Source organism: Monopterus albus, unplaced genomic scaffold (assembly GCF_001952655.1).
Source record: "Monopterus albus unplaced genomic scaffold, M_albus_1.0 scaffold170.1, whole genome shotgun sequence".
NCBI classification, from domain to species: domain Eukaryota; kingdom Metazoa; phylum Chordata; class Actinopteri; order Synbranchiformes; family Synbranchidae; genus Monopterus; species Monopterus albus.
The window spans coordinates 177,759-189,346 of NW_018128050.1; the positions used below are offsets into that span (position 1 = coordinate 177,759).

At 44.0% G+C, this 11,588-nt stretch overlaps 3 protein-coding genes across 6 annotated transcripts in view; 2 read left to right on the forward strand and 1 right to left on the reverse strand.

The window, feature by feature from the left end:
- The window catches only part of nedd1 (NEDD1 gamma-tubulin ring complex targeting factor), a 17,070-nt gene extending 8,884 nt beyond the window's left edge, over positions 1–8,186 (forward strand). Inside the window, exons 10-16 of one of the 2 annotated variants that reach the window (XM_020615822.1) lie at positions 2,823–2,873; positions 2,954–3,043; positions 3,589–3,743; positions 4,758–4,953; positions 5,752–5,893; positions 6,022–6,088; positions 7,552–8,186. In XM_020615822.1, coding sequence (XP_020471478.1) covers positions 2,823–2,873; positions 2,954–3,043; positions 3,589–3,743; positions 4,758–4,953; positions 5,752–5,893; positions 6,022–6,088; positions 7,552–7,656 — 806 coding nt within the window. In that variant the 3' untranslated portion in view covers positions 7,657–8,186. The remainder of the gene's footprint in view (positions 1–2,822; positions 2,874–2,953; positions 3,044–3,588; positions 3,744–4,757; positions 4,954–5,751; positions 5,894–6,021; positions 6,089–7,551) is intronic. The other variant, XM_020615823.1, reaches the window with a different exon arrangement.
- Positions 8,187–8,545: 359 nt separating this feature from the next.
- On the forward strand, positions 8,546–10,686 carry lyrm5b (LYR motif containing 5b). Its single transcript, XM_020615786.1, has 2 exons — positions 8,546–8,648; positions 10,417–10,686. The coding sequence occupies exons 1-2, from the start codon at positions 8,546–8,548 to the stop codon at positions 10,662–10,664; spliced, it is 351 nt and encodes a 116-aa protein (XP_020471442.1). The 3' UTR covers positions 10,665–10,686.
- A 68-nt stretch (positions 10,687–10,754) lies between these two features.
- The window catches only part of LOC109969146 (uncharacterized), a 6,707-nt gene continuing 5,873 nt past the window's right edge, over positions 10,755–11,588 (reverse strand). For all 3 annotated transcript variants that reach the window (XM_020615837.1, XM_020615839.1, XM_020615838.1), the window contains exon 11: positions 10,755–11,008. In XM_020615837.1, coding sequence (XP_020471493.1) covers positions 10,937–11,008 — 72 coding nt within the window. In that variant the 3' untranslated portion in view covers positions 10,755–10,936. The remainder of the gene's footprint in view (positions 11,009–11,588) is intronic.

An 11,588-nucleotide genomic window follows, 5' to 3' on the forward strand; every position in this document is an offset into this window, starting at 1 on the left:
TTTCTCAGGTGTTCAAATACTTATGTTCAGCAGTGCAAGACAAATAAATTCTTTAAAAATCATACAATGTGATTTCCTGAATTTTTTATTTATTTATTTATTTATTTATTTAAATTCTGTCTCTCTGAGTGGGAATACACCTACAATGTGAATTTTAGACCCTTCCATGATTTCTAAGTGGGACAAACTTGCAAAATCGCAGGGTGTTCAAATACTTCTGTTCCTCACTGTAAGTCTGTCAGCTTTACTTCCTGGAACTGTTGCTGTGTTCAAAATTCCTCCCTGTACAACCGCCAGGGGCGCCATGCCCTGTGTTGTACTCTGTGGCATCTGTCCAGATCAGCCACTTCAATATCGGCTTCCGCTCTCCACATGGAGATTGTGGGGGAGACTGCTGTGTGTCTGAACTGTACTTTGCAATCTTTGCAGTTTGCACTGGAACAGCTGTGTCTGGTTGTATAACAGTGCCACTCGGCGAATGAACTCCACCTGTCCCATGTGACATGCTTGAACTTGCTTAAGGAGACAGAAAACACTTAAACTTTTCCAAAAGACACGTACAGTCGGCAAGAAAACCCTCAGCTTGTTTTAATGTGACTTCTTTTTTTCTTTGTCAAGAAGGTACAGGCCTTGACTTCCTGTCTAGCTTTCACAGATGCAAGAGAGACTTGCTTCAGAAACTGTCCTATAGCATCCCCTTGTTGGGGAGGACTGTCACTCAAATCTGTTCTTTTTGCATCTGCATTATCCTGCTTATCTTTAGGAACTGTATTTAACCATTTAGACAAAAACTTGTAGAGTATTGACCCCAAAGAGTCAGGCTTGCTCTTTTCCCACTCTTGTACGATGTTTGCAGACATTAAAAATTATGCACATGTGACATGTGAAATGATCTCTGTCCAGAACCAGCTGATGTGACACAGGAAGCTTCTACATCAGAACTTTTTCTGATGCGCTTGATCGCTGGGGGTTCATCCAATCAACAGTTCTGTTTTAATTCCAGTGAATGCGCCATCACCATAAAGGCTATATTACAGTTTTCCCATAGACTATGCCCAGCCCCGGAACCAAAGACAGCTCTGCCAGAGGCACACTGTTCCACACGGAATTTTCTCAGTAGCACTAGCTGTTATGAGATACTCGTATGACATTGTTCAACAGCCTTCGTGCAGCAAACCACCCACACAAATATTAAAAATAAAAATATTTCCCTGTGCCCTCATTAATCATTTAACAGTTAGCAGTGATCGTCTTATAAATATTTAGACGTTCAGAAATGCTCAGAGAAGGCTCCTCCTTCCTCTTCCGCTTCAACAAGACCGTCTTCCCATCGGGGCAAAAAAATCCTAATAGTTTTGGAGACAACCGTCAGAATTTGTGATTATCCACTTATTACCATGGATTTTACGTCTCTGATGGTTATCAATTTCTGTGACTAGGGCACTTATTATTCTCTTCCTCAAATGAGACTATGTGCTTCATAACTTTTACGTGTGACAAAAACAGCACCAGCACATTTCAAAATAAGTGTTATCTTGCCCGTACTGTAATCATTCAATTTTGGATCAGGAATTCAGTCCACACAGATCAACAAAATTTTGTAAGGTCCAATATGCAGGAATTCTATGTAAAAGGTTTCCTGCTCACATGTTTGTTGTTGCTGGCAAATGTTGATCAGTAAGTCCGTTCACTCCTGACTGGAATCCAACTCAGAATTCAGCCAATTCTGAAGGTCACGGCACCATGTTGTTATACCCAATTTCTTTTATTGCACGCACACACACACAGCTTAGCGCCAAGGTAGGGTTAAGAGAGCCGGACTCGAGGGCTCAGCGTTCAAAAAATTATGGCTCAAGGCCATGGCTGTAGGTAAATAACTCTGAGGATCTTTTTTCCTTCAGGTAAGTATGGGTACGTTCCCCTTTAGTATCCCTAATTTAGGCTCAGGTCAATATCCCAATTTGGATTAATTGAGGTGGGTGTATCCCTTTCCCCTAAGCCTATCCCGATATTTCGGGCTATTTTGCCCTTCATCAGGCAGGCCTAATAATATTCATCCCACCAAGTGCAGCATGATGTGCTCTCTTCAATGGTCCAAGAGCAAATGAAAAGCAGAGAAGTTCCTCTTGCTTTTGTATGAGCGACAGTTGTCAGCTTGAATTTTTAAACCCAGTTTCTTTTTTTGTGTTTTTCCAATTGTTTCTCCTCTGAATAAATTTTGACTTTAACCCTGTGTGTGTGTGTGTGTGTGTGTGTGTGTGTGTGTCGGTTGTGGGCTAACCCCTTACACAGATGAAGTCCGTCCAGCAGACTCCATCTCTTATCTAGAGCTCCACAGGCTTGGAGCAGCTGCGTATTACCTAGTCATAACAAAATGAAGAAGTGTGTGTGTGTTGTTGTTGTTGTTGTTATGTGGTGTAACTAAAACAATCATTCAGACATAAATCTAACAAGATTAAAACAAGAAAACAATTGGTGTCATGGCTTACTGCTAACCTTGAAACGGCAGACTTTGAATCTTACTAAACTGCATTAATAACACATTAAAGTCTAACACATTAAAGTTTAATAATTTTCTGACTGATTTATTAATTTCTAACAGTATCCACACTCCCTAAGGGAGTTCTGGATGTATAATTTCTCCTTCTTGGTCCCTTCTGCAGTTGTGGGCACTTTCTCTGCCCTGTGATTTAAAGTTCTGATGACTCTCAGTTTGATGTTTCCAAGGAGGTTATATTTTCTGTCATTGATGTAAAGACTAAAGGAAGGTCTCGTAGGTCAGCACTTAAAACATGCCCTAACCCTCAGCTCTTCTGTCTCAGACTCGAGGACGCTGGCAGCGTCTGGAGACGCACAGTTTGGAAAAACATACGGTACAACAGGACGCTCACTCTGACACATTGACTCGAATGATGCTGTTGGGTCTGGACTAACTTTGACGCTGTTTTCGTAGTTGCCAGTTTGGAGATGCTGTCCAGAGAGGGGGAGGGTCAGCAGGTCATCGGCCGGAGCAGTCTAGACATCTTCTCCCCAGTCAAAGAAGGTCAGACCTCTCTCTCTCTCTCTCTCTCTCTCTCTCCTGGTTTTACTGTTGTGGAACAAGTGGTTAACACTTACTGGATTCAGATTTAACCTGGTAGTTTTCTGCTTGATTGTGTATGTCTGTGACATTCCCCACAAACCCCGTCCAGAGACCAGTGAACGTGGTGTGTGTGTGTGTGAGAGTCCAGATCCTGGTCCAGCTTATCGCTGTGTCGTAGACACCCACCCCAGTGAGCCACACCGCTGCACTGGGGGCCATGTTTCCTCCTCTGGGAAACACGGGAGGCCGTCTGTTTACAACTCACAGCTCCAACACGTCGCTCTGTGCAGGAGCTGGTGGAGCAGTGTGGCCAGAGCAGAAACCGTCTCACTGCAGGCACTGTACAGAGAGACGCTGCTCTCAGCCTGTGGAGCTGTTTGATTTGTGGAAAATAAAAATGGAGACCTCTGGCTTTATCCTTTAAGTGCATGTAAACACACTGATTCAGAGATCTGGGCTTTTCATCAAGTTTGTCATGGTGATGGATGTTTCATTGTTCACTGTCAACACTCTTTCAAGTGCTAGCCCCCATCGTAAGACCCCGCTGGTAGCCTCTGCAGGTCGGTGCTTAAGCCCGCTGTCCATCTTCCAGACCCCACCACCAATCGAAGAAGAAGAGGCACTTCCTGCTGCAGCTGCTGAGTCATGTGACTCCAGGAAGGTGCTGACATCTGATTAGAAGTTAAACACAATATAACATCAGAGCACAACTTGACGTAGAAACACAAATTTTTCTGTACATTAATTACACACAAGTCAGTAAAGGTACGGAGACGGGTCTCCACACTATCGGCACTGAGACAACATTTAAAGTTGGCATCTGTAAACACAGCAGGCCCGTCCGTCCTGTAGATGACTGCTCACAATAAACCATCGGCTGACAATATCCAGTAAACCTGAAATGAATGGCCTCCAGTGTAGCTGGTTAGTTGAGCTTTAATTTTTCATTATTCTAATACACTGTATTAACATTATGGTTGTCAGCAAAATGCCACTGCAGCTCTGTATCATACAGGAACACAAGTAATATTGAGATCCCTTAAATAACTTATTTTCAAAGGAAAAGCAATCGTATATTGTCACTACCTGACACAAACAGGCTAGAATTCAAACACAGACTTAAGGCGTTGGCTAAACTAACATTGTCACTTTGTAATCAAACGCTTCTTTGATTTTGAAGTTAAAGCACGAAAAGTCGAACTTGAGGCACAGAATGAAACTGTCACCCCCTCTTAGTGTTTTTCATTTTGCTGCTGAAACCCCCTGTCAATCCCAGAATGCAATGTGGTGTTTACTCGCTGACATTGTGAAGTAGGACAACTGCTAAATAATTTTCTGTTTGAACAGTTAGTCTGAGAGTATATACTCGGTAGCAGGTTATTAGGTACACCTAATGAGAAACATCTCTGTGCTGCTGATCAGCTGTACTATGTCATACAAACTGCAGCCTCCAGTGGCCACACAGGTGAGCAACACCTCTGTGAAACAGACTGAACATCATCCCTTTCAAGAAGGAGGATTTACTGTTGGATCAGACTGACATAGCTTAAACAAGGTGTTCGTAATAAATTGACCACTGAGTTCAGTATTGCTAAGATTATCTAATAGCAAAGTTTCTGGTACTTGTAGCACCACCAATACACAAGTACACCGATACTAAAAACATCTTTATCAGTCTGACAAGGCCAGCGGTTCACACCTGGAGGGGGACGCACAGACCTCGCCTGCTTCGTCCCAGCAGACCAGTCACAGTCAGCCAGCTCTGCCCTTCTTCACCCCGGAGCCCAGCCTCAGGAGAGCCAATGGTATGCAGGCTCAGCTGAGCTATGACACACCTGTCCAGAGAGCTCCACCCACCTCCACAGCAGCAGGTAGATCAAGGCACCAACTAGAGCTGGAGGTTTGGTTCCCGCGGCAAACTGGACCTAAATCAGCTCAGTGTCCGAAGAACTGGAAACAGTACACAGCTCTGATTAACCTGAACTAGCATGTCCATGCAAATTCTCAGTTATCCAGGTCGTAGTGAGCTGAAAAGAAGTAGAAAAAAATCATCTGGACTTGGTTTTAGGTAGAAGATGTTTCACCTCTCATTCAAGAGGCTTCATCAGCTCTGTCCAACTGGTGGTGAGCAGGAGGCGTTTATCTGGGTGGTGTTTCAGTCCTTCGACAACCAACAGTCTCCCCTAACGACTGTGGACCATTGTCTATGGTGTTGGTGTGAATTAGGGTGGGAATGTTTGGGCAGAGATTTCAAAACAGAGTTGTAGATGGATAACAAGTTGTCTTAGTCCACCACCCCTATTTAGAGAGGGATGTTCTATTTGGACAAAAATAACTTCCTTGACTCCTCACTGAAACACCACCCAGGGCAATAAACGCCTCCTGCTCAACACCAGTCGGACAGAGCTGATGAAGCCTCTTGGATGAGAGGTGAAACATGTTCTACCTAAAACCAAGTCCAGATGATTTTTTTTTTTTTTCTGATTTTTATTTCAGCAACCTGAACTAGCAGAAAAGCATAAATACAAATGCGACTGCATTATTGGAAAATTTAAGGATAACGTGTTTGAGATAATCCATGTTATTTTCCAGGGGTTCCTTAAAGCCCCCTGGTTCCTGACAGCGCTGTGTGTGTGTGTGTGTGTGTGTGTGTGTGTGTGTGTGTTCAGGTCCAGTTCTGTCGGCAGTGGTGTCCTCCTCTCTCTCCCAGAACATCGCAGAGGTGGTTGGACAGGGAGGAGCTGCTCCCCTCACCTCCCTGCAGATCCACTTCATCCAGAACATGATCCAAGAAACTCTGGATGACTTCAGGTTCTGACCTTTGGCCCCACTTCCATCTGTTGTTTCTTGTCCCCTTTAAAGGCTTGGAAATGTTCTGCCTCTGTTAATGTCTGATAACGCAGACCGGGCCAAATGATCCTGATCTTTTCCCTCCCCAGGGACACCTGTCACAAAGACATCGTCAACCTTCAGATCGAGATGATTCGACAGTTTTACATCCAGCTGGTATGAATATCACTGACCCTTCATCTCTGCACAGTAGAGTTAGTGTTCCCCTTCACCCCCTCCTTTTACAACATTCACTTCCTGTACCATTTATTCTGACACTGAGTAAAACCACAAACACATGGCCATCATATCAGCGATGGTTAGAATATTCATACCTCAAACCTACTCCACCTAATGTCTCTTCAGCCCAGAGGGTCTAGTGCAGGGGTGCCCAATACTTCGATTGCAAAGGTAGTGTTGGTAGATCACATACCATTCAAAAATAAATTAGATGTATCTGTAAACCACGTGCCAAATGTTAACGTGAATGGTCAGTGTTGACAATTTGCTGTGGTGACCCCTAACAGGAAAAGCAGAAAGTGCCAATCATTCATATATAGCCTATCATCCATCCTCCCTATTGCATTTGCTACTTGATTGACATGCAGGGCAGCCAGTCTGAGATCTCGTCTTTTCTGTTACACGAGTCACCAAACAAGCACAGTCAACAGCACGAGCTACTGCAAAACTCCAGTGAGCGAACTACCTTGTCAGCCTTCCAATTAATTTCTACTAAAGGGTATAAAATGAGTTGGGGAGCCGAATCAAGTAAGAACCAGGAAATGTACCGAAAACATTCCATGTGGAATGGGAGGACTTTTTTTTGCGACATTGTATTTGAAATGCATTTGCTTGATCTACCATCAAAGTAGAAGAAGGGAAATGTGGAGAGGCACTTTCAGACCATTCATAACTACGACACTCATTCATACATATATTGTGTGTGGGTGCGCGTGTAGTATTTTTAGTGTACGTAGGTCGATCATTTTGACTTGGTCATTTGAAAAGTAGCTCGCAAGGCGAAAAAGTATGGGCACCCCTGGTCTAGTGGGAATCAAATGAACACCATATGACGCCATAAACCGCTTCTTACCATTACTGTATGTCCTGTCTTAGCACTGATGTAAACTACAGATGCCTGGTTGAGACAAACTGCAGCCTCCAGTGTGAAGCTAGCATTAGCTGACTAACAGTAAACGTGTCAGTCCAGTAGAAGCTCTGGTTTCTGCTGATGTGACACAAAGCTCCAGTTCCTCCCCAAACTAAAATTATAAAAATTCAACATAAAAGGTAAAATCCTGACCATGCTGGGTGGCTAATGCTACCAAAACACTCAGGTTAGCTTTAGATGCCAACACATCCAGAAAGAAGAACACCACATCTGGATCCAGCCTGAGTCCTCTGGCTGCTTTTAACTCTCTCCTTGTCAAACAGCCAAACCCATGTTAACCCTGGTTGTTGCTCTTTCTTTCACTGATCCTTTCGACCCTCTGGATCCCAGTGTCGCCTCAGAGTCATGGCCGTTAGATCATAGATTTTTGTCTTAATGTAACAAATGAACTGTCTCTCCTCTTAAACCACCAACAGCTACCAGGTGGGGTCTCACTCACCCACCAGGTTTTCCCTTCTGTCTGTTTCAGGTTGAGATCCACAGTCTGATCGAGAAATACTCTGTGAACGAGTCTCTGGTGGAGGAGATCGAGAAGTTGAGAGAGGAGAACCGAAGACTGAAAGCCAACTTCTGACCCGTTGTCACACTGTGCCCTGAGTTGAGGGTATGCCTTCTTCTGAAAGATTAGGGGAAGGGTGTTGGATTTGGTTTGGACTTTATCTCAACTTAGGGCAGGAATGTCTTGGAAAGCTACAGTGGACTAACAGTGAGCAGGAGTGTCTCCTTGTGGTCGGCTGAAGCTTCACAGCTGGTAGTGGAGCTCGTGTGTGTGTGTGTGTGTGTGTGTGTGTGTGTGTGTGTGTGTGTGTGTGTGTGTGTGTGTGTGTCGGTAGAGGAGACTGATTATTGATGAATCCTAACATAGAAACTGTTATAAAATGTCCAGCAGAGTCTGCTGAAAATAAGGAAAGATGTTGTGAAGGTGAAAGGTGTTGTAATTTAAAAATATCTAAAGCTCCACAGTCTGGACAGTAAACGTCCGTCTGAGCTTGGTGGTAACACACACATGGACAATGGTTCACATTATTAGTGGGTTCACGCTGGGATCATGTTTCTATTGACGAGGAGCACTTTGTCACAATTAAAGAGATTATTAAAAGTTAAGATTCCTCTTCTGTCTTTACTTGTGAACAAGCTAACAAACTAGAGACAAAGCAGGTAGAAATCTGTAAAAATACTTCCGAGTTTGTCCATACCGGGCCACGTACCTGCAAAACTATTGTGTAGCGTATAAAACATGTTTATATTAATTCACAGGTTAAAAACTAGACTAAATGCGGGCGGGTAGCCAGTGAAATCATTTAAATTAAAGAAAATAAAGGTGTAGCTTATTTTACACATTTTATCAAGCTTTAATAACCGATGCATTTATTGTGAAGGCCGGCGGTGCGACCTTTGACCCGTCAACTCGCGTCCAGCCACTAGGGCGTTACTCGGCCAGTGGTGAGTACGGACAATACATCATGGACGTTGGGGAGAAGGTTGGTGTGGCCTCGGATAGAGCAGCGTTATCGGCGGCTTTGCTGCTTGTAAACGGGGCTAGAAAGTGTCCGATAGCCGCGGGCTGTGCGCGTCCTCGCTGAAGGATCAGCTGCAGAGCGCAAGTGGGCGTCCATCCACATGCACTTATCACCGACCACAGCGCTCAAGCACCGACAGTAAGCGACTATGTAGCTTATTGTTTTAATTACGAGTTGGGTGTCAGAACTGAACTCTGGTTCATGTGTTGACGGAAAGGTTACTGGCATTTGTCTGCGTCTATCACCTGGTTGGTTGGTAGTTATTCGTTTTCGTCTTCGTCATTTTATTCAATTTAACCAACAGTGCAACGCAGTGTCATTTCCTGACCTGCTGTAAATGTAACATTAGTTGTAGCCTCCTCCTGTCAGGACGCTCACAGACTCAAACTGGACAAAACGCCTATTTTTACTTTATAAATGGTTGATCACCTGTTATCTGTTGCTAATCTGGTCCGGGTCTGGATTGCGCATGTGCAAGGTTTTGTTGGTCTCGGAGGGTCACTCTGCGCGTGCGTTACTCTTCGGCTGATCCCGTGCACAGTGGTGTGATCGCTGAGGTCGTCACAAACGTGTAGCTATTAAAACACTAATTCTTTGAGGCACTTGAACGCAGTGTGTTACAGAAACGACATCGGTCGTGTTTAGGCAGCGATAAGTGAACTAAAGCACCGTTAGAACCGAACGAACCGAGGCCGAGTTGGAGCTGCACTCTGCCCGGAGACCCGTGTGACTTGTGGAGACACGCTGAATTTAGCCCGTATAACGTTTCTAGACATCAACAGAACTAAATGGCATTTTTCGTTAATAGGCTAGTTCCTAATCAGTTTATCAGCGACAGTTTAGTCTGCAAAACGACAGGACTGACGTTTTCACTGTTGCCTGGGTTTATAACATTAAATTCAGAATCGGAGCAGCCGATGTAAACAGGATAATCCGTAAATGTTGACTTAAGACCCAGTGACAGTTTTAAAATATTTACCTTTTAACCTATATATCAAATATTCTTTGAATTACTGTAAAGCCTGAAAATTAATGCCATGTAATATTTGGTGTTGTGCATAAAAATGGACCCTTTTCTCCACCTTTGGCTTGTGACAGATCCTGTGCAGAAAACATCTTGGATTGTTGAAGAGTCCTGGCTACCTGCTACTATAAATTAAGAGCAGCAGAAACTTTACAAGATAGTTTGAACGACTTCTTACATTGTTTAAAAAAATAATCGCACAATGTTTATGAACTACACTAGACAGAAGTGAATTTCTCTCGACCTTACGAATCACGGTTTCTGTCCCGGACTCTTGACTTAAGCGGAGGATTGTCCCGTCCCTCTGCAGGTCTCGGCTGCCCTGCGGGACCATGAGCAACCCTCTTGAGGGCTGAAGTGGTTCGACTCTATAAGAATGTGATTCTGCATTTTTCACCCGGTCAGTGCTTTGATTTGGATCCCAACTCATTTAAAAAGCATGTGTAACGTTCAGGTGGTGTTTTAAGACCAGAATGAAACCCATCATTTTAAAACTAAATACCTAAAATATTTTTAAGTGAATTCTGGTGAAATCCTTCCATGATTTCAATAGATGTGATTTAAAACTGACTTTTGTTCTTCAGATAAATAACTTTAAAGTTTGTTCAAATGTCAATGTTTTACTCGAGTACCTGTACTTTGCTTCTTTCCACCACTACCTGTCAAAACACTCATCTGACATGTTGTAATAAAGACTAAACGTCTCACTGCTACAACTCAAAGGAAATATTTTTCCATTTTTCCCCCACTGTATAAAAACTGTTGGTTGCAGATGTGTTGAAGACCTGAGACTCAAATACAGAGTTTGCACAGAAACACAGTTTAAGTCCGGCACCTTCTCCTCCTCAGCTCCTCCACCTCGGGCGGGACTATGCCAGAGACCGCCTCAGAGCGGTGTTTGCCAAAAACAAGTTGGTCCAGGACCCAGAGCAGATCAAGGCGCTGATTGCTCGGGGGAAGTACGTGGCCAGAGAGCTGGAGGCGCTCTACTACCTAAGGAAGTACAGAGCCATGAAGAAACGCTACTACGAGGAGTGAAACGGCTGCAGAGTCTCAGGAACGTCCCTCCACTGATCTGAAAACACAGGACTCAGTCGTTCTGGTCTGAGTTGAAGGGAGAAAAACAAGAAACAAAATGCAAGAGTGTGTTCATTTTATTTCAGCATCACTAAAATCCACCAGTAAAAACTGGAATAGCTGTCACCCAGTTAATTTAGGGAGACAGCATTTAAATAAAAGTATAAAAAGAAGAGACAAGGTGACGACTGGTCCGACAGCAACACTCAGTAGAGCGGCAGCTCCCAGCGAGGTCAGAGGGCTGGGGGGGCGAGGCAGTCTCCGTCAGCCAGGTTAGCTCTGCAGATGGGACAGGTGGTGTTGTCCTGTCGGGGGTAAAACAGTGTCTGTTCTGTTTGAATAAAGACTCAGCTGCATCGGTGTGTTCCGATTCAGTCTGATGCTTTGGTAACAACATGTCTGTTAATAATAACACAGTTATTTATAAGTGTTGGCAAAACTTCATATGTAACATCAGGTCTGCAGTTAGAAACAATGCATCAATTGTCTGATGGAGCAGTAGTAAAGGCTGGTCAGTGGTCTGCAGATGGACATGCTCATCAGTTCATACATGACTTCCTAATGACGTAGAGCTAAACTAAGTGTCCTCCACACCATGGAAGCCCACATGGTTTTCCTATTAAAGACTCAGCACTACAACCCCACTATAACAGCCAGCTACACCCGTTTCACTGCTCAGATGGGATGCAAGTCGAGTTTTAAGAGAGACTTGAAAAATGTGAACCTGTCCTTTAAATCAGTGGTCCCCAACCCCCGGGCCACGGACCGGTACCGGTCCGTGGATCAATTGGTACCGGGCCGCACAAGAAATCATTAATTATTTCCGTTTTATTTATTATCTGAGTCTGAACGATCTTTTATTTTGAAAAATGACCGCATTCTCTC

Bases quoted from the DNA above. Each gene is read 5' to 3' on its own strand.
- lyrm5b (XM_020615786.1), top strand. From the start codon at position 8,546: ATGGACGTTGGGGAGAAGGTTGGTGTGGCCTCGGATAGAGCAGCGTTA. The intron at 8,649-10,416 runs GTGCGCGTCCTC...TGAAGACCTGAG, and splicing joins GTGTCCGATAGCCGCGGGCT to ACTCAAATACAGAGTTTGCA.